This window comes from Leptinotarsa decemlineata, unplaced genomic scaffold (genome assembly GCF_025532065.1).
Source record: "Leptinotarsa decemlineata unplaced genomic scaffold, Ldec_3_MD MMD2_tig00004307_RagTag_RagTag, whole genome shotgun sequence".
Classification (NCBI taxonomy): Eukaryota; Metazoa; Arthropoda; class Insecta; order Coleoptera; family Chrysomelidae; genus Leptinotarsa; species Leptinotarsa decemlineata.
Window position 1 is genome coordinate 15,468,832 of NW_027412606.1, and position 20,422 is coordinate 15,489,253.

Here is a 20,422-nt window from a genome sequence, read left to right on the forward strand (position 1 = left end):
CGTTTTTAGATATGTCAAAGATGGTAATGTGGTAGAACGTTTTATGGGTTTTCATGATGTTTCATCTGGGCGCACAGCACAGACATCCCTTTTTCTTTGTTTTTTTAATGGTCAGTTTTATAAGTATAATTTTCGGCAATACGCAAGTTTTTTTTGCATTTATGCAAATATTACGTATTTTGCTTTAAATAGGTGCAGTACCCCAAAAAATTTCCGCACCTCCGGCGGGTTTTTCTGTGTGTATATAGTCTTTATGACTTTAGCATCCCCTGTTTTCCAATGCACGAGCCGTCACTGCCAAAAATCTTTCATCATTAGATTCGGTATGATTGGGGATCTGCGTTACCCAAGACGGCGTTGGTGAACATTCGTTATGTCATAGAAACAGATACCCAAGCAATTCCTTACTTTATGTAATATTCATTTTGATGTAGAAACTAACGTTCCTAATCCTGCATCTGTACTTCACTTCAGTGATAGGAGTTAGTTTATGAACGTAACCTTAGATTATTTTAGGGGGATATGAAAGATCACCTCGCATTCAAAAATGATTCAACATGTCAATTTTTGCTTCGGTGTATATTCAGGGACCACTAAGTTGTTTTTTATTTTATATTACGAAATCTCATTCATGTTTTTCATTCTTCACCTCTTTTAAAATCAATTATGAAACTTTGTCAAAGGTTAAAAGTGTCATCTTCAAGTTATTATGGTGAAAATAATAGTATAGTCCAGTCCAGATGAACTTCATAATAATAATATTTATTTACTTCTTGGCTGCATCCACAATTTTTGTTATTAAATAGTAAATAGAGAATATACAGTGTGACCCATTTTTAATGGAAACACCCCCCTAAAATTTGAAGTTGTGAATCGATTTTAATATATTTTTTTTAAATATCAAGTACTAAAAGGTCTACCTTGGGACAAAATTTGAAATGTTTATTGAAGTTTCTTAGTCGAAAATCGGGATTTTTTATTAGCGATTTTTTTATTGAAAAAAATCATAACGCCACTGGATTCAGAGTGCCTCTAAATAGGTGTGACCAAAATTTCATGAAAAAATATTCATTATTAACAAAGTTATGACAACTCAAAAATTCAAAAACTCACACAGCTAACAGTCACAATAAATCATTTTTTTTATAACTTCAACAATGAAGTGCCGCCAGATGAAAAAAAAACGAATAGCGTAAATATTTTTAATGAAAATAACGGAATTAAATTCACACAATTCAACTTGCAATGAAGCAAAAAAATTTAATAAACGTAACTAATAAGTAATTATTGAAATGTTTCGATTCAGTGCAACAATTAATACTTACTCATATTCTAGTAGCCTCTACTAATCCACCACGTATTTCGATACATGTGTCGTAGCGCTTACGAATGTTTCTGATTACGTTCCTTAGTTCTTGAGGGCTAATATCTGCACATACCTGTCGAATTCTTGCACAAAGTTCATTTCTATCTCTTGAGCGGTTTGTGTGAGAAGTCCCCAAAGAAAAAAGTCCAAAACTGTGAGTTCTGGAGATCTGGGTGGCCACTCTATAAACGGACTACCACGGCCTATCCATCGGTTTGGAAAATGTTCGTTGAGCCATTGCCTCACAGCTCTGGCATAATGAACTGAACACCCATCTAACTGGACAATTAAATTTGATCGTTCATTGATTGGCAGCTTGTGAATAGCATCCCAAAACTCTGTGTTTAAAAATGCTAGAAACCTCTGCGCACTAATGTTTTCCTCAAAAAAGAAAGGACCAATAATTCGTTCGTTCAATATCCCACACCAGACCTTGATTTTTTGGGAATACTTGCTTTTACAGTTTATTACCCAGTTAGGATTATCCGCTGCCCAATAGCGACAATTCTGTGATGACACTACTCCATTTGTAGTGAAAGTGGCTTCGTCGGTATATAAAATATTTTTTAGCAAATTTCTATTGTTTAAATATTCCCCTTGGGCCCATAAACAATATTCCAGGCGTCTTGCTTCGTCGCCTTCTTAAAGTGTGTGTAAAAATATTGGCTTGAAAGGTTTAATATTCTTCGCCTTGAGACATCTCCGAATAGTTTCTCGTGGAATATTCAAATCTAAAGTGGCATTCCTTATACGGCATTAGGATTATTTCCGAAATAATCTAAAATGATCTGATCATTCCTGTCATTCCTGTTTCGTCTTTGGACGATTACTTTTTAACATCATTTTTGATACTGCACCAGTTTCATTGAATATTTTATTTATTTTATTTACCGTACCGCAGCTAATACGAGGACGATCTGGATGTCTCTCATTGAATACTCTACAAACCTCTCTAGCACTTCTAACGTCATCTCCCGAAAGGCGTACAATTTCAATTTTCTCTCTTACGCTCAATCTTGCAGCCATGACACAAAATAATTCGAAGAACTGTAAGGTGAATATTGTTGACAATAGTACACTTAAATCTTTCACAAGTGTCAAACTATAATATCATTTCCATGGCAACTAAGATTAAAATTGAAATATTAGGTCTTAGTTTTAGTTAATTTGCGTGAAAACTTGAATGTAATTCCGTTATTTTCATTAAAAATATTTACGCTATTTGTTTTTTTTTTTTTTCATCTGGCGGCACTCATGCCGCCATATTCTCATGGCTATATCTGTTGATATAGGGTGTTTTTTGTGACTGTTAGCTGTGTGAGTTTTCGAATTTTTCAGTTGTCATAACTTTGTTAATAATGAATATTTTTTCATGAAATTTTGGTCACACCTGTTTAGAGGCACTCTGAATCCACTGGCGTAGTGATTTTTTTCAATAAAAATATTACTAATAAAAAATCCCGATTTTCGACTAAGAAAAAATATTGTATTATGCCCTGAAACTTTAATAAACATTTCAAATTTTATCCCATGGTAGACCTTTTAGTATTCGACATTTTAAAAAAATAATATCTAGTAGACATTTCCACTGCATCCTGTACAAAACCAATGAACTTTTCGGTCGCCACTTGAGATTCTGTTGCTTCGAAGACTTCTTTCCATTTTACTTTTTCCATATTTTGTGTTAATATTTTGTCATCTACAATTTTATGGTACTCTGAATGATCTCTTTGGATGTGTTCTAGTTTTCTTACTCCAGAGAAAACAATTTGGATTAGAATCGTAAAGTGATCAGTTATGCAAGTTTGTATTGTCATTGGGAGAATGGTGTCATAAGTGTTGTTTTTAGCATATTAAAAATGTGATCTAGACAAGTAATAGATTGTTTCTGACATCGCGTTGATGCATTTATAGCTAAATTAAAACCGTGTTCATAGAGGGTGTCTAAATAGTTTCGAGAATCATTATTATTTTCTAAAATATCTATATTCATGTCCCCAATCAGAATATTGTAGTTATAATTTTTCTCTTGTTCACTAAGCACTATACTAAGCTCTTCTATGAATATGTCAATAGAGGTTGATGGGGATCTATAGAATGCATTTATGATGATTTCTTCATTATCCAGATAGCTTTAAGGCATGTCATGTTAGTACCACTAACTTCTTCCAATTCATGATACTGGTAAAGTTCCGATTCAATAAAAACTACAACTCTATCATTCTGGTTGAGTTTTCCTGAATTGTAGAGTGTTCTATAACCATTTGAATTGCATGTGGTAATATCTGGTATCAACCAAAATTCACTGAGCACAATACAATCTAGAGACGTATCTATTTCTTCAAGCAATATGATGAATTCATCGAAATTTTTTGATAAACTTCGAATATAAGTATGCATTATTTTAAAATTATTATGTTCATTATTGACTTTCAGGATTTCTTTAGCTTCCGAAGTATTTTGAAGTTCAAATGTGTCCAATTTATTTAAAGAAAAGTCTCATATATACGGATCCATAATTAATTCTATAAGATTCTATCTCAATTTAATATGTTTCATTTGACTATAATATAGAAATAGAGTTCTAGTGATATTATCATTACAGCCTCGTGGGTATTTATTGTGATTAGTAGGAGGTTTTCTTTTTTTCTTTGTCACTTATTGACCTTGTCCTCACTTTCTCGGTGATTTGGTTGGTCGTTTGCTTCTGTAATTATTTCCTGTTGGTTTCCGCTGTTTTTGGGGGTCCCAATGTTTGGTTTGATCTTTTCTTCCACTACTTTGGCCGTTTCTTCCTCAAATACTTCACGGAGGAGGGTATTTGGGTAAGTGTTCATGGGACACTATTTATCTTAGTGGCTTCTCGTTGATTTTCCTCGATATTTTCAGCTTCAAGTAGTTGACTCACCGTATATTCTGCACCATCAACTATCTACTAGTTTATTTCCTTTAATAAAAGATTTTCTGTTTGGGTTTTGTCTCTGGATCTGTAGATTCCTTTTCGGGACTGCCTGTTCTTCTCTTTGTTGGGTAGTGAGTTCCTGTGATATTGATATTTTGGTTCCTTTCAGTTTTTTGCAGTTTTGGTGAGATTTGATACAAATTTGATTTTCACAGGACAGTTTCTTTTCGATCCCAAGCCATATATGTCTTTTATTTCATTTGCTGCAATATCTACTTGAAGTAGTGACTTTATCTGATCTTGAATAAAATCAAAAGTGTTTTCGTGACGTTCTCTATCGAGTCCGAATATGACAATGTTATTTGATTTCTGCTGCCGCTCTAGTTTTTCAATTTTCTGCTTCAGGAAAGAATTTTCCGCTTCCATTTGTCTGATTCTCTCATATGACTCTTCTATTCTTAATTGAATTCGTGCTTCACTTGCATCAATAGCACTCTCAAGTTCTGTTCTATTTTGCTGAATTTCGTCGATTATACGTTTTGTATCATGCTCGAAATTGTAAAAGTTTTTGGTCTGTTTTGATGATTTATCGAGCGAGAAAAGATAAGGCGATTGTTTTAGGTTTTTCTATATGCACAGCGCTACATTAACAATCTCTCTTCGATCATGATTTTGGGTTGAATTTCGTTTATTTCCTTCAAATTGTAGTTGGGTGTGATGAAATACTCTACTTATGAGCCTACCTTGTTTGGGGTATTTTCTTCGTAACTATTTCTCGAGATTTTCAATTAACTTCACAGAGCAACAATTCGAGTAACTTAACTGTTAGGCGGACCACATACTATTCTCCATTAATAAAAATCAATTGATGTAAGTAAGGTCCGCCAATCTCGACGTCCAAGCAATAGATTCTTCTCAACCAATCCACTTATCAGGAGACATTACATCAAACTTTTCTCGTACTTCCTCCAAAAAATATGCTGGTGTCCCATCTTACTGAAATGTATTTCATCTTTGACATGATTAACCAGATGTTCGATCAACCTAAGAAAGTCTTCTCTGAGGAATCGAACGAACTCTTGTCCATTCAGTTTTTGTTCGAAAACGTATTGGTCGAACAACGTGATTATCCACAATACTGTCATAATACAATATGACTCAATTCATGTTGATGACCATACGCATACGCAATTCATGTATATTTTCAGTACTCTAATGATTGTAGTTATACTTACTGACAAATATAATTCTGTGAGAGGTACTTTCATCGGTGAACATTATGCTCAACGGAAATCTTTTCATTGTAACTACTACAAAAAAATCTGCTTCTATCAGCTCCTGGTGTAGCTGTATTAGGAGCTGCTATTAGATGTCTCTGAATCTCTGCTTGTTTCCCCTAACATTCGATTCAGTATTTTCTACCACTGTAAGACTAACAGCTAATTGATTTTGATGAATCAATAGTGTTTTACCACGACTTTTTTTCGTATTTGACAAGACCTGTGCTGACAAATCATTCCTTCAATTATCCAGAAAAAATTTCACCTACGGATGCTGTCTGTCAGGATATTTTGCGGCATTGAGATACACAAAATACTAAAAACCGATTTTGTTCACCTCCACCCATCAAACATCATTCCAATAAATACTTCCTTCATAAACTAATACAGTTTTCAAGCAAATTACACACCCAGCTATTTTTTTTAATACCTTCATTCAATAAATATATGTATATACAAAAATATACCTACCATCTATCTTATAAACTATTTATATACATATGTATTTATAGTTCAGGCATTTATAATTCAAACTAAAAATAAAATATTTTATTTGAAAAATTATTTATTTCCTCTGACTTAATTTTACGCCACCTATCCACTCTGAGCATATCAATAAAATCTTCTATGTGTTTATGAACATCTAAATTGTAATGAACAATTCCACATATTGCCCAAACCCACACTCTTCTATCCAACATATTATCAATCTTGACATTCAATAAATCTTTGGGTTCGGTGTACATAGTTGTCAATCCATATATCCTAGTTTGTTTCTACTCCACTCCCATATATCCCTTGCTGGACCACACGTTGTTAACCTATGTGCAATATTATCAGTTACATTTACTGCAATCCGCACTAATGCTCAATGCATGTGAATACAGTTTTTCTGCCATTGGAAACACTTCATTTATGGCTTTATAAGCACTGGAACGCCACCTTGTTGGTGTATATGTGTTTATTAGGATATTTGACCAGATGCGACTCCAATCATATTGGGGATGTTTGAGTTGTATTGTTGGGGTTTTATTTCCCTTTCCCATTATTTGTCTATATATAACCTTAGAAGTTGCCAACTCGTTCTTGGTGAACACAATCCCTAAATCTCTAATACTTTTACTAATATTTTTTTGATCAAGTTCAATCCTCCTTTTTTATACGGCAGGTACAACTGATCTCTAGCCACCCTATATAAACTCCCTTGCCATATGTAATTTCCCGTGAGAAGTGTTATTTTTTGGCTATATTTTTCGGGAGAAGGATCACCTGTGCCAAATACCATAGTTTAGACAAAACATATGTATTTACAAACCACACTTTCCTAATTAAATCCAAATCTCTCACATAGTTCAAGAGTAAACACAGCCTTATATTTTAACTGACCTTGTCCCAATTTTCATTCACCATATCTCGAAATCTGTTTGAAATAATTACTCCCAAGATTTTAATTTCTTTTTTTTACTGGAAAATTCCTTATGGCAGTTTGTTGTAACTCCGTCATTCGCCCAAGAGGTAAAATTTCGGATTTATGAACATTTATTCTAGCATTTGCACCTTTTTCATATATCCTGATTATTCTGTTTATAGTATCTACATCTCTTTCGTCTTTGATATCATCCGCATACGCCGATATTTTCCTCAGACTATCCCCAATGTTGATACCCTGCAGACTGAAGTCAGCTATTCTAATGAAAGGTTCTATAGATAAACTAAACAGTGTCATTGACATAGGACAACCTTGTCAGATCGAAGTTCGTATGTTGAAACCATCTGACAGATATCCATTCAGTAATATTTTTGAGCGAGCACCCTTATATATATTTTTGAACATCTCAATTATGTTCCCATTGAAGCCCATTGCTCCCATTACAGCCAACAGGTATTTATGATTTACCCTGTCAACAGCTCTACTGAAATCCAGTGACAGTGTCGCACCTGCTTGTTGTTTATCTTTTTTGAAAAATAAAACTGTGTCCCGCACTAACAACAAATTATTGAATATTGATTCATTGTTACCACCTACCTGTTCCAGTCCAATAATATTTTTTATATTTTTCATTCGATATGCAATTATTTTCATAAACAACTTGTAATCAGTGTTGAGCAGTGTGATTGGTCTAAAATAGGACAAATCTTTTGCGTTCTTTACTTTGGGGACAAGGGTAATGACTGCCTCTGAAAACTCTTTTGGTATTATTGTCTTACCGGAGAGTAGCATGTTAAACATTTTACTGAGCTCATTTCCGAGTTCATCGAAAAACGTCAAGTAGAATTCATAGGTGAGTCCATCTAAGCCAGGTGTTTTTTTCTTGGCCGTTCCAACAAGCACCCCTTTCACTTCATCCACAGTTATTTCTTTTTTCAAAAACATGTTATCACGATGGGATACTTTGTTTTTAATATGAGCAAGTAGACACCTGGTGTCCCTGTCATTGACTTGTGGGTCCTGTTGATTATCATTAAACAATTTTGAATAAAAGGTATTAGCATAGTTGATCATATCTTTAGAATTTGTAAGTATTTGACCATTTTCAGTTTTTACGGAAGGAATGATGGATATTTTGTTTTTCTTTTGCTTCATGAGATCATACAGGCTGTATCTCTCGTTTATACCTTCCTTATCTTTATTTTTGAACCTAGTGTTTAGTTGTTGTTCTTTCAGCTGTAATATTGTATTTTTAATCTCCCTATATTCATTCAAAACGTTTTCGCCTCTGTTCAACTTTTCATTTGTTTCAAAAAGTGCCTTTTGATAAAAATCCATCATCTGCCTATTCTCAATGGCCTGCTCTATTTCGATGGACTTAAAATAAGCTGTAGTTCTTTTTTTAAAACATCCAAACCACCACTCTATGAAGTTTCTATTATATAGTTGATTTGTTTTCAAAGATCTTATTTCTTCTCGCAATTGATTCCTCAGTCATAGAAGATCGTTTCACTTTCCAATAACCCCACCCGTGACTTGTGACCCTGACTTTGTTGTTGGGATTCACCTGTATATATACAATGACCGCCTTATGGTCTGAACAGGCGATTAGCTTTATTTCACATCTATTGATTGAATCTGTAATTTCCTTCGATATGTATACTCTATCTATTCTAGATGCCGTATTTTCTCTAACAAAAGTATATTCTATTTTATTTTTTTGATTTAAATCCCAAGTATCTTTTAGATGCAGCCCTTGCACGAGATTCAATAAAGGTTTACAAATATTAGTTCGATTCAGTGCTTGATTTTGTTGTACGATGGTATTAAAATTCCCGAGTAGAAAGATCGGCAGATTGCAATTCAAATGCATTGTGATTTCGTTTTGAAAAAATCTATTTCTATCTTTTAGATGCAGCCCTTGCACGAGATTCAATAAAAGTTTACAAATATTAGTTCGATTCAGTGCTTGATTTTGTTGTACGATAACATTAAAATCCCCGAGTAGAAAGATCGGCAGATTGCAATTCAAATACATTGTGATTTCGTTTTGAAAAAATCTATTTATCTCATTATAATTTTGAGATCCCGATGGTGCATACACATTTACATATCTCATGTTATTGATTGTTGCTGAAATAATTCTTCCGTCTGTGGAACAGAGCACATCTTTAATATCAAACCCGTGTCTGCAGATGATTCCCGTTCCTCTCTGCATTTGCCCAACATTACTCAGAAAAGAATACCCAAAAACGTTATATAAATGCTCTGTAATCAGTTCTTGTACAAAAATCAAGTCTATATCATTTTTCTTGATGAAATCATGTTTTGTGTTATTTTTCAAACCATTACAATTTATAGTAGCTATAGTTTGTATGTGCGTCATTCGGATCTCAAAAGAAAAAAAACATAAAATAGCTAGATATACCTAATATATTAATCAACATCTGAAGGATATCCACGATGGGACAAAACAAACAATATCCTTGCTTTATTAACGGGTATATATCACAAAACTCACTCAGATTTTCACTTACTCAGAAAAAAGGATCTTCACTATCCTTAGACTGTTCACCCTTTTCGTTCTTTCCAGATGTTACCATGTTCCGCTTGCCGCAGTCGGTCCAAGTTGTTCCAGCTTTTGCTGGAAGTTTGATAGTCAGCTTTGGCACTTTCCTCTCCTCTTCGGAGCTGGGATCTGTTTTTTGTCGCTTTTTTTCCTTAAACCGGCCATTATCTTCGTAACGTCCTCCCAACTACCCGGTGTCGGTGAAATTATATCACTAGGTGATTCAATCTCCGATTCTTCTTCCGGAAAATTTCATTGAGCTCTTTTCCTCCTTCCGTTTATCATTTTGTCCTTTTATAGTTTGATTTACTGGTGTGGACTCATCCATCTGAGTTTCAGGAAATTCCAGCTGCATCTCTGTGTTTTCCGTCTGCCTTTCTATATCATCAGATACTACTGAAGCGTTCGGTCTTCTTATGTGATTTACTCTATTCAGCGGCCTTTTTGGACACTCTTTTCTTTCATGTCCTGGTTCTTCACGAATCATACATGTGCGTACCTGATTGGAATACGTAACCAATGAGGTACACCCTTCGATCGACACATAAGACGGTACTGGTTTTTTCATGGCTATCCACATTGCTCTTATTCCAGTTTCCACGTTGAAGAGCCCATCGCCAACATATTTCTCATTTCGAATACTTTTGACAATTCCATAATTTGACATCTTCTCCTTGATTTTCTGGTTGTCCATTTCCAATGGGAAATCGTAAATCTTCACTAATGCATCGTCAGTATCCTCTGTTATGAAGACATCAACCTCCTCGCCTTCATCTCCTACGTATTTGGCTATTCCGTCACTGAACTCCTGCAGAATTGCCTGCATCTTCACGTTTGATACCAACTTGAGAAACACTTTATGCCTAACATGATCAAATTGTATTCCTACAATTTGATCCACAGTACACTTCAACACATTCTTTATCCACATATGAAGGTTTGTGTTCGACGGTTTTTTCCGAACGTTCTTAAAATTTAACGTTAGCGTATTCACTCTCTTAATCACCATACTGACTCACTGTTATTACTTGCACTTATCACTCGTCGCACGTCTGTACCCTACGGTGTCTAATGCAAGACTGATACTATTAACAAAAGTCACATTTTAGTTTTTGTTGCATTTGTGGTAGGTGCGTATCACTACGTCGAAATCTCGCTACGTCTAAAGCCATCCGTTTCCCTGAGGTCACCTAAATATTAAAGTTGCCAAAATTCAAATTAATTTCATTTGGCGGAAATTCGAAGTAATGAGATTTCGACGTAGTGAGAATTCGACGTAAGAAAAATAATTTGCCTAGAAGCAAGGAGTCTCACTACGTCGAAATTTCATTTAACCTCTGCATTCACGCCATCAAAACGCGAGTTATACCAAAACATTCCTCTGTAATTTTACATTGTATTTCTAATAAATACTGAGAGAATAAAATGTAGGATTATTTGTAAATTACAAATATACGATTGTTTACGAAACATGTTACAAACTTAACCCGCCATCAGTCGCGTGGTCAAAAGTTACGCGATAGGTCGCGTGTTAGATTTCATCTAACGTACCATGATTGAATACTAATGATAAAAAAAATAACATTCTAAGTGTAAAATAATAGGGAATGTTGCTTCAATACTCTAAAACAGTCTCCAAACTACGGCCCGCGGGCCAAATCCAGCCGGTCAGTGTCATTAATCCGGCCCGCGACAGCCAATGATTTACTGTCATCAATCTGGCCCGCGACAGCCAATGATTACCTAATTGTTGTTACTATTGCTGTGATAAGCTGAAGAAGAAAACACAGGATGATACATACTCGGTTTTATTTACTTGCAAGGTAAAACTTAACGACATAAATGATGACAAAGGAAACTTAAGTATCTAAGTTTAAGCATATTAATAACTAACAAATAATTGAAATGAATCACAGTAAAACAAAAACACTAATGAAATTTATGTTATTGTGATTTTCCACCGACAATACTTTGTAGTTGTGGATCAATTTCACTTGTACCAATTATCAAAAGGGATTTAAGATGCTCATCGGTTAATTGAGATCTGTAAACATTCTTTGTGTACTTCATCTTGGAAAACGTTTTCTCACACAAGTAAGTAGTACCAAAAACAGAAAACAACCCACGAGCAAATTTATGCAAATTATCAAATTGTTCCAGTGGAAGACTCTCATAAAATTCCAACAAAGATGAATTTTGATATTTGTTCTTAAGCATATCACTGCACCGTAAATCAATGATTTCCATTTGGACTTCCGGAGCAAGGGTTTCAATGTCAGAATCAAAAGGATTTTGAAAAAGCTTAATTTCATTCGCAATGACATCAAAATCTGAAAAACGAGTATCAAAATTTATCTTCAAAGCACTCAAAGTTTCGATTCCAAAATTGACGGGAAATTCAGTCTCTGTAGTGTGGCTGAATATTTCACATGTTTCAAAATGTATGAAACATTTTTTACGTAATTGTTATTGAAATAGTATTATTTTCTGCCTGAAGGATTTGATATTGGTGTATAAATCAGGGAGAAGCTGATTTTCTCCTTGCAATCTCAAATTCAGTTCGTTCATATGATTTGTCAAATCGACATAGAAGGCTAACTTCCACATCCATTCACTATTTTCTAAATCGGCAAAAGGGCGCTGCTTCTCATTTGAAAAAATTTCGATCTGTGCTCGAATTCAAAAAAGCGCTTAAGGACTTTTCCGCAACTAAGCCAGAGTACGGTAGTATGATATGGTAAATCATTTTCTCCAATCTGTTGAATAAACTCACGGAATTGTCGGTGATTCAGCCCAGTGTATCTGATGAAGTTAACAACTGATATGACTGGTTTTAGAACTTCAGACATATCCAAACATTTTCCGCACAAGGACTGTTGATGAATGATACAATGTAAGACTAATGGTTTTGAACCACCATCATTTTCTACAGCCTTTGACATAAGTGCAACCACTCCTTTATTTTTACCATACATATTTTTGCCTCAATCAGTTGTTATATATTTAAAATTTCTCCATCGAAGGTTCTTTTTATTAATGGCATTTTCAACTCCCTTAAAAATATCTGCCACAGTTGTCGTGCCGTGAATACTATCAATATCAAGAAGTTCTTCATACACTTCATAGCTTTTATCTACTCCGCGAATAAAAATCAACACCTGAGCAGTATCTGACACATCCGTTGACTCATTCAATGCTAGAGAAAACCACTCATGATGTCCATTTTTGTCAGACAGTTGAGATGATATATTTTCTGCGATGTCTTGCACCCTCCGAGCCACGGTGTTTGCTGACAAACTGACACTTTCAAATAAATTTACCTTTTCGGGGCATATTTCTTCGGCTACTGCAATCAAGCATTCTTTTATCATTTCTCCATCGGTGAATGGTTTGTCACGTTTTCCGATTTCAAGAGCCACACGAAAGCTGGCGCCAGTTGCAGACTCTTGTTCACTATTCGCTTTGGTAAACAAAGATTGCTGCGATTTGAGTCCGCGTTTCAAAGCTTCAAATTTTTCCTTCCGAAAACTTCCTGTATACTTGGAGTAACTTTGAAGATGTTTCGATTCATAGTGTCGTTTATTGTTATAGTCTTTGAGAACAGCTATGGTTTCTCTCTTCTTTATTGGCCGATGCTTCCTGTTCAGGCGCAATTGGGAGCTATGGTTTCATTACAAATTAAACATAGAGCCTTATTACTGGACTTAATCACAAAATACTGAAAGTTACATTTTTCTTGGAACGTTCTGCATTCACTGTCGATTTTTCGCTTCTTTTCCATACTAACAAATCACACATAAAAACAATAAGTCAAATTAAAATACTTTTATTGACGGGTGTCACTTTATTTCACAATAGACAGTTTCGCTTCCTTCGCCTTTCCTACGCAGACTAACTCGCAGTTGCGCCGCTAGCCTTTTTATATGCAATTATTACTGTCATCTCGAGATGATCGGAATACCCTAGCTAGAACCAGAACTTTCTCGAACCAACGCGGTAATTCCCAATATTTAATTACGCCTAATGCCACCTATATAGCGGGTAGCTGAAAAAGACATTACATATTAGCACTTTGCGACTATCCTAGTCTAGAAATATAGTTAAGGGCAGAAATTGGCCCTTGAAACAAACTGAAAAAATCATTATGGCCCGAAGGCTTCAACGTTTGGAGACCCCTGCTCTAAAATAACAAATATACAGTACAAACTATTTCAATTTGCAAACACATAAAGAAAAAAGCTTGACTAATTTTATAAGTACCAGTAATATTTTAAAATTTGATACTTTAGATTTAATTATCTTCTTCGATGTTACAATGAGAACAGGAGAATGCAGTAACAGCCGTCTGTTCATTGCAAATTGATTTTGCAAAAGTTGTACATCGCCTTTTCGAGAACCTAATTTTGCGTACCTACTGCCTAAAAATGGCATCGTGCCCTCTCTTCCGGTAGAACTGATGCAGTATGTCCACACCAGCTAAATATAACATTCCCAAAAAGGCATTTGTTTTTGAATTACCTGCAAATTATTATGTATTCCGGGTCGAAGAACGAAATTTTATATTCTTTTAGAAAAGTCAGACGTCTTTCAAAAACTTTACTTTTTTTTTTTCAACAACTCATATTTTCACATCAACGTTGATCACTACTAACAAATGTCAACTAAAAACGATATACAGGGTGTAATCACATAACAATGATAAATCTATAACATTCTCCCCCTTAGTAATTGAATAACAAATTACTACTATTTTATAACATCTAAAACGATGAGTCTTGAAACTGGTCGTCGAAAAATCGTGCCAGTACTATTCTTCACATCGACAATCCTGATTTTACCATCTTTGGCAGGATAAACTTCGTTGATAATACCTCTCTGCCAAATATTTCTGGGTCCATTTGGATCTACCATTAAAACAAATCTCCTACACGGACAGATTTTGAATCACCATGCCATTTTGATCTCCTGATCAAACTTGGCAAATACTCCTTTGTCCATCTGAACCAGAATAAATCAGATAATTTCTGTGCAGCACGCCAACTGGACATCAAATTCATATCCCTATCGCTGGTTTCGGTACAGGAGAGTGCAGCATACGACGGACCGATGAGAAAGTGATTAGGAGTCAATGCCTCTGCATCTTCAGAGTCCAACGAAACATATGTTAAAGGCCTAGAATTTAATATATTTTCGCATTCAATCAAAAAAGTTCTCAGAATATGTTCTGGATAGTACTTTGATTTTAAAATTTCTTTTAAAACCTTTTTTATACTTTGAATAAGTCGTTCCCAACATCCTCCCATGTGAGGTGCTAGAGGAGGATTGAAAACCCATTTAATTTTTTTCATTGCACAAAATCGTAGTATTTCATCCTGGTTCAACTTCTTCAGTTCTTGAGATATTTCCTTTTCAGCTCCTATAAAGTTTTTTCCATTATCACTATATAATTCCTCAGGAAATCCTCTCCGACATCCAAACTGACGAAGTACATTGATAAATGAATTCGTACTCAAATCATGTGCTATTTCAAGATGAATAGCTCGAGTGACCATACAGTTGAAAATAACACCATATCTTTTTTCTCAGCTCCTCTTGACTGATACTTCTAAAGGTCCGAAATAGTCAACGTCTGTTTTAATGAAGGCCCTGATTGTGGGTTCAATCCTGCAAGGGGGTAGTTGTCCCATCATTGGGATTCTCGGTAAAGCTCTTTGATTTTTACAATGTTGACAGCTGTTCCAAGCACTTCTTACCGCTTGCCTCATTCTTAATATCCAAAATCTCATTCGCAGATTATTCACTACCATTTCTTGACCATGGTGGTGAACCATTTCATGATAATGTTGGATCAGAAGTTTAGTTATTCTGTGGTTAGGATCTAAAACTATAGGACGTTTTGCAGAGTCGGTCAACTGAATTGACTGGTCCAGTCTTCCACTGAGTCGTATGAGTCCATCATCCTCAGAATAACTACAAGAAAGAGTGTAAAGTCGACTTTTACTTCTGATGGGCATTTTATTTCTAAGAAATGTCATCTCTTCATTGAATGAATCCAACTGAATTTTTCTGAAAAGATGAACTTCAGCTTTGCAAATTTCCTCTGCAGTTAATTCGGACTTGAATTTACTGTGATTCTTAATAATTTCATAAAACCTAATGACATAGGCTGTAGCACGTAACAATCTCTTCCATTTAGAGAACCTATTCGGGTCAGGCACTATGAGATTATCTTGAATGAAATGATAGAATACAAATTCGCAAGGTCTTTCTTCCAAATGATCAATATTTACTTCCCTTTCCATTTTTTCTTTTGGCCACTGATCTGGTGATAATATCAAGAAATCTGGTCCGGTAATCCATCTCCGGTTATTATCGCTAAACGTAATTTTTTCCAATCTCTTCGTAGCTTCATCAGCCACATTTTCTTTGGAATTGATGTATTTCCATTCTGAAGAATTCGTCAAGTCCTGTATTTCTCCTAGTCTCTGGGCAACAAAAACTTTGAATCTTCTAGCTTCAGACCGTATCCAATACAAAACCGTTTTCGAGTCGCTCCAGTATCAAATAGCTGAAATTTCCATGTCTAAGGTTTTCTTCAAGAAATGTCCTAGGCGCGCTCCCATCAGTGCAGCTTGTAACTCTAACCTAGGAATGGAAAGAGGTTTTAAAGGTGCCACTCGTGTCTTAGCAGTGATAAAACTTGTCTCAACTTTCTCTCCTTGTTGAATTCTTAAGTAGGCTACAGCTGCGTAACATTTTTCAGAGGCATCGCAGAATATGTGGAGTTGAATCTCACTTTTTTGTCTATCCAAAGTGAAGTATTGTCTGTGAATCTTGAAATCGTGGATAGTTTTCAAATCTGCAATCCACAGTTGCCACTTTTCATCCATACAATCTGAAATTTCATCATCCCAGCCAATTTGACTTCTCCAGATGTCCTGTAGTAAAATCTTCCCTTGAAATAAAAAATTTGCCAGAAATCCTAATGGATCAAAGATGGACATCAAAACTTTCAAGATTTCCTTTTTTGTTGGTCGTCTTAGGTGTTCCAAAATATCGCTGTCAATTTTCTGAAATTTTGTTTGAAAGCTGAACGTGTCGTCATGAGGATTCCAAAAAACTCCTAAAATTCTTTCCAATACGAATTCTCCATTCTTTTCCATATTCTTTCCACCTGAAGCTAAGAGTGAAACATCAATACTTTGGCTGATTTTTTCATGATTCGTGATCCAGTTACAAATGACAAAACCTCCTGCTTTGTGTACATGAATCACATCCTTAATAAGACTTATTGACTCTTCGAGTGTGTCTGCCGATCCCAAATAATCATCCATATAGTGTTGTTGTATGATGGCAGTTGCTGCTTCTGGAAATTCTTCTCTGAAGTCTTCGGCATTTCTGTTTTTAGCCTCCTGGGCTAAGCAAGGTCCACAGGTCGATCCAAAAAATACGACAACAATTTCATATGTATCAGGTTCAATTCGTCGATCTTTACCTCGCCATAATATTCGTTGTGCAGAGCAATCTTCCGGTCTTACTTTAACTTGCAAAAACATTTCTTTTATATCAGCAGTGAATGCATATCTTTTAATTCTAAAATTCAACAGAATATCATTCATGGAGTTATACAAATCGGGACCTGTCAATAAATTATCATTTGAGGCTCACACCGTGACTTCTGACTGAAGCATCAAAGACAATTCTTAATTTATTTGGTTTGTTTACATTTGTTACCCCGAAATGTGGCAAATACCATGTTTTCTCATTCACATTATTTGCTTCTTTTTTTGTCAACTTCTTGATATAACCTTTCTTCGCAATATATTTCACCGTACTTCTCATCTCTATCCATTTTTCGTTCAATATAGTTCAGTCTTTTTAGCGCATTTGTTCTGCTTTCAGGAAGAACAATGTTATCTTTTTTCCATAGAAGTCCTGTTTCAAATCTCTCTCCACTTCGTTTCATTGTTGTGTCCAAAATATGCTGTGCTCTCTTATCTTCAATCGACAAAACTTTATCAGACATACTTTGAACAGTTTCCAATTTCCAATTTTCTTTAACCATTTCGTGTAGAATATCCAAATCATCCTTCTCATTTCGGAGATCGTGGGTACTGATATGACAGACGATATGTTCATTACTGGAGACATCCAAATTTCCATGAATTACCCATCCCAATAATGTTTTGCTCAGGGCGGGTCCATTCCATGGTCCAGAAATGAGTTTTCTGTTAACTAAAAGTGGCCAATTATCTTGTCCGATGAGTATCCTGGGTTGAGCATCTTTCAAGGGTGAAATCTTGTCCTGGATGTATGGATACTTCATCCTGATTTTATCGAAATCTACTGTTTGCGAGTGAAGAGAAAGTTTCGTTGTTCGTACATGGCGCATCTGAAAATTGGGACCATTGTCTTTGGAACTAATAGTAAATGAAACAACTTTAGAATCATTTTGTTGATGAAACAAATCGTCATTAGTCCATTGTAGAGAAAGACTTTGTATGGGACCGTCAAGACCAAGATAATTAGCAAATTCTTCATCTATTAAAGAAATTGTTGATGCGTCATCCAAAAGTGCATAAGTTTCGACTGTTTTGTTTCGACAAGTGACAACTACGGATTTATTATTGAAAACGTGAGAATTTGTTCCAACAATGGCAGAGTCATCAACATTATTGGCTTCATTAATAGTCTGAGGAACGTCTTTATGTAATAACTTATGATGAAACTTTGGACATTGTTGGACTCCACATACCTTCCGTTTTCTGCATTGCTTTAGATTATGATAAAAACTCAAACAAGAAAAGCATATCTTATTTTCCGTTATTATTGACCACCTACCATCTACTGGCATTGACTTGAATTCAGAACACTCTGTAAGATGATGCACATTTTTCTTACAGCAAATACAAGATTTTTTGCTCGTTGCTAAAGTAACTCATTTTTTGACATATTTTGATTTTGACGTATTTTCCTGAATGTCATATTTTGGAATTTGAATTTGACTAGCCGCATTTGCCTTTTCATCAAGCCACTTTCCTAATTCTACTAGTTTGAATCGTGGTTTTTCTAACTTAGAAAGGTGTTCTACCCATGATAGCTGATATGAGGTTGGTAATTTACTCATTATTTCATTCACTAGAATTGAATTATGTAAATGTTCTTCCTCATTGAGCGATTCTATAGTAGCTACAAAATTTTTGATTTCATCACAAAACTCTATGAATAACTCAAGCTTTTCTTCTCTCACGGGTGGAAATTTCTTTATTTTCTCTAACAACATCATTATTATATGATCTGGCCGACCAAAACGATTTTTCAGTAAATCAATAACTTTGTCAACATTTTGTGGCATTATTAAAAGGGATTAAACAATTTTTTTGTGCCTTTTAGGCACTTCTGTAGTCTAGATTGATTTTCCTCGTTTGAAAATCCACAAATAGCGTTATAATTATTATAATGATAAATACAATTGGGCCATTCACTTGGATTTCCGTCAAAAATGGGAAGTTCTCGTGGCAGAGATTGCCTTGTTAATATTTTTGTCATCTGAGGAAGAGTCATTTGATACATATTGTTATGAAAGAAAGGGGTAGAATACTTTTCCGGACTATTTTTAGAATGAGAATCTCTTACCAATTCATCTTCTTTTACCATAAATATCGAATGCTTATCCTCACCGTCATGCCCGTTTGTCCATGGAGTTTTACCGTCGATCCAATCTTCCACGTTAGGCTTTTGGGACTGATGCATTGACATTGACTCACTTTCATCACTATTCTCTTCAATTTCTGCTACTTTCAGGGCTAGTTCTAGATCTATAAGCTCTTTTTCTAATGTTTTCTTCTTTATTGCCGTTTCGATTTCCAATTTCTTCAGTCTTGAAGCTTGACTACTCCTACTGCTTCCTTTTAGTTTGGAAGGAGATTTTCTGATTGCTCCTTGACCTTCAACTGCTGTCACGACTACATCAGATTTAGCCTCTAGCTTCTCTTTCTTTTCTTTCAATCTTCGACTGTACCTCAGGTTTTGAACAGATTTGCTTGCATTCATGCTATCCATGGTGTTGTTTCTTTGCATATCTCGAAGGACCATATGTTTTTGAATCACCTGCAAATTATTATGTAATCCGGCTCGAAGGACCATATGTTTTTGAATTACCTGCAAATTATTATGTATTCCGGGTCGAAGAACGAAATTTTATATTCTTTTAGAAAAGTCAGACGTCTTTCAAAAACTTTACTTTTTTTTTTTCAACAACTCATATTTTCACATCAACCTTGATCACTACTAACAAATGTCAACTAAAAACGATATACAGGGTGTAATCACATAACAATGATAAATCTATAACAGCATTTATTTTATCAAAATTGGGAGCAAGGCAATCTCTTTCTCTGCTAAAAAAGGGTCCATCTTGTTAAGTTGTTTATTGGTGCGATTTGTTATATACTCAATAATTTTGTTTGGGAAATGAAATTTCCAACAATCTATTTTTGTTCGTGAATTTTTAGCAACTTGCTTCACACCAGGAAGCTGAGTAACTAAATTTTTGCTGAGAGTTTTTCGTGAATGTGGTTGCTTGTGGACCAACCATTTAGTTCCGACTTTTCCTGTGTATACTAAATCGCTTGAATCACTAAAACAGACCTGTAATAATTGTTGATCTGTATTTTCTTCGGAATTTGATTGCTCTGAATCGGTGTTGTGTAAACTGTGCTCAGAAGCTGCATTTTCATCGTTGGACTCTAAATCAGGATCATATATGATACTCCTGCTTCTTCTTCTTCCAACATTTCATCCCACACAGCTTGCAGACGCTTTTGATCTTTTTGGTACCACATTATACAATGCATAAATTCACAAAAAAAAAAAT

The 20,422-nt window shown here is 35.1% G+C and overlaps 2 protein-coding genes across 3 annotated transcripts in view; one reads left to right on the top strand and one right to left on the bottom strand.

The window, feature by feature from the left end:
• pip (heparan sulfate 2-O-sulfotransferase pipe) overlaps window positions 1-20,422 on the top strand; it is a 530,582-nt gene that overhangs the window by 194,056 nt on the left and 316,104 nt on the right. The gene's annotated exons all lie outside the window — the stretch shown is intronic.
• LOC141483999 (uncharacterized) lies at window positions 14,457-19,608 on the bottom strand. Its single transcript, XM_074179135.1, has 5 exons — window positions 19,183-19,608; window positions 17,355-18,238; window positions 16,192-17,139; window positions 15,300-16,098; window positions 14,457-15,023 (listed from the first exon to the last, which is right to left on the bottom strand). The coding sequence occupies exons 1-5, from the start codon at window positions 19,606-19,608 to the stop codon at window positions 14,457-14,459; spliced, it is 3,624 nt and encodes a 1,207-aa protein (XP_074035236.1).

What these genes read in the sequence shown, in the direction of transcription:
- LOC141483999 (XM_074179135.1), bottom strand. Translation starts at nt 19,608, where the DNA reads ATGGATAGCATGAATGCAAGCAAATCTGTTCAAAACCTGAGGTACAGT. An exon ending in AAACCTCTTTCCATTCCTAG is followed by an intron (nt 16,099 to 16,191) that starts GTTAGAGTTACA and finishes TTGATACTGGAG; the next exon opens with CGACTCGAAAACGGTTTTGT. An exon ending in TATTAAGAATGAGGCAAGCG is followed by an intron (nt 15,024 to 15,299) that starts GTAAGAAGTGCT and finishes GTACTTCGTCAG; the next exon opens with TTTGGATGTCGGAGAGGATT.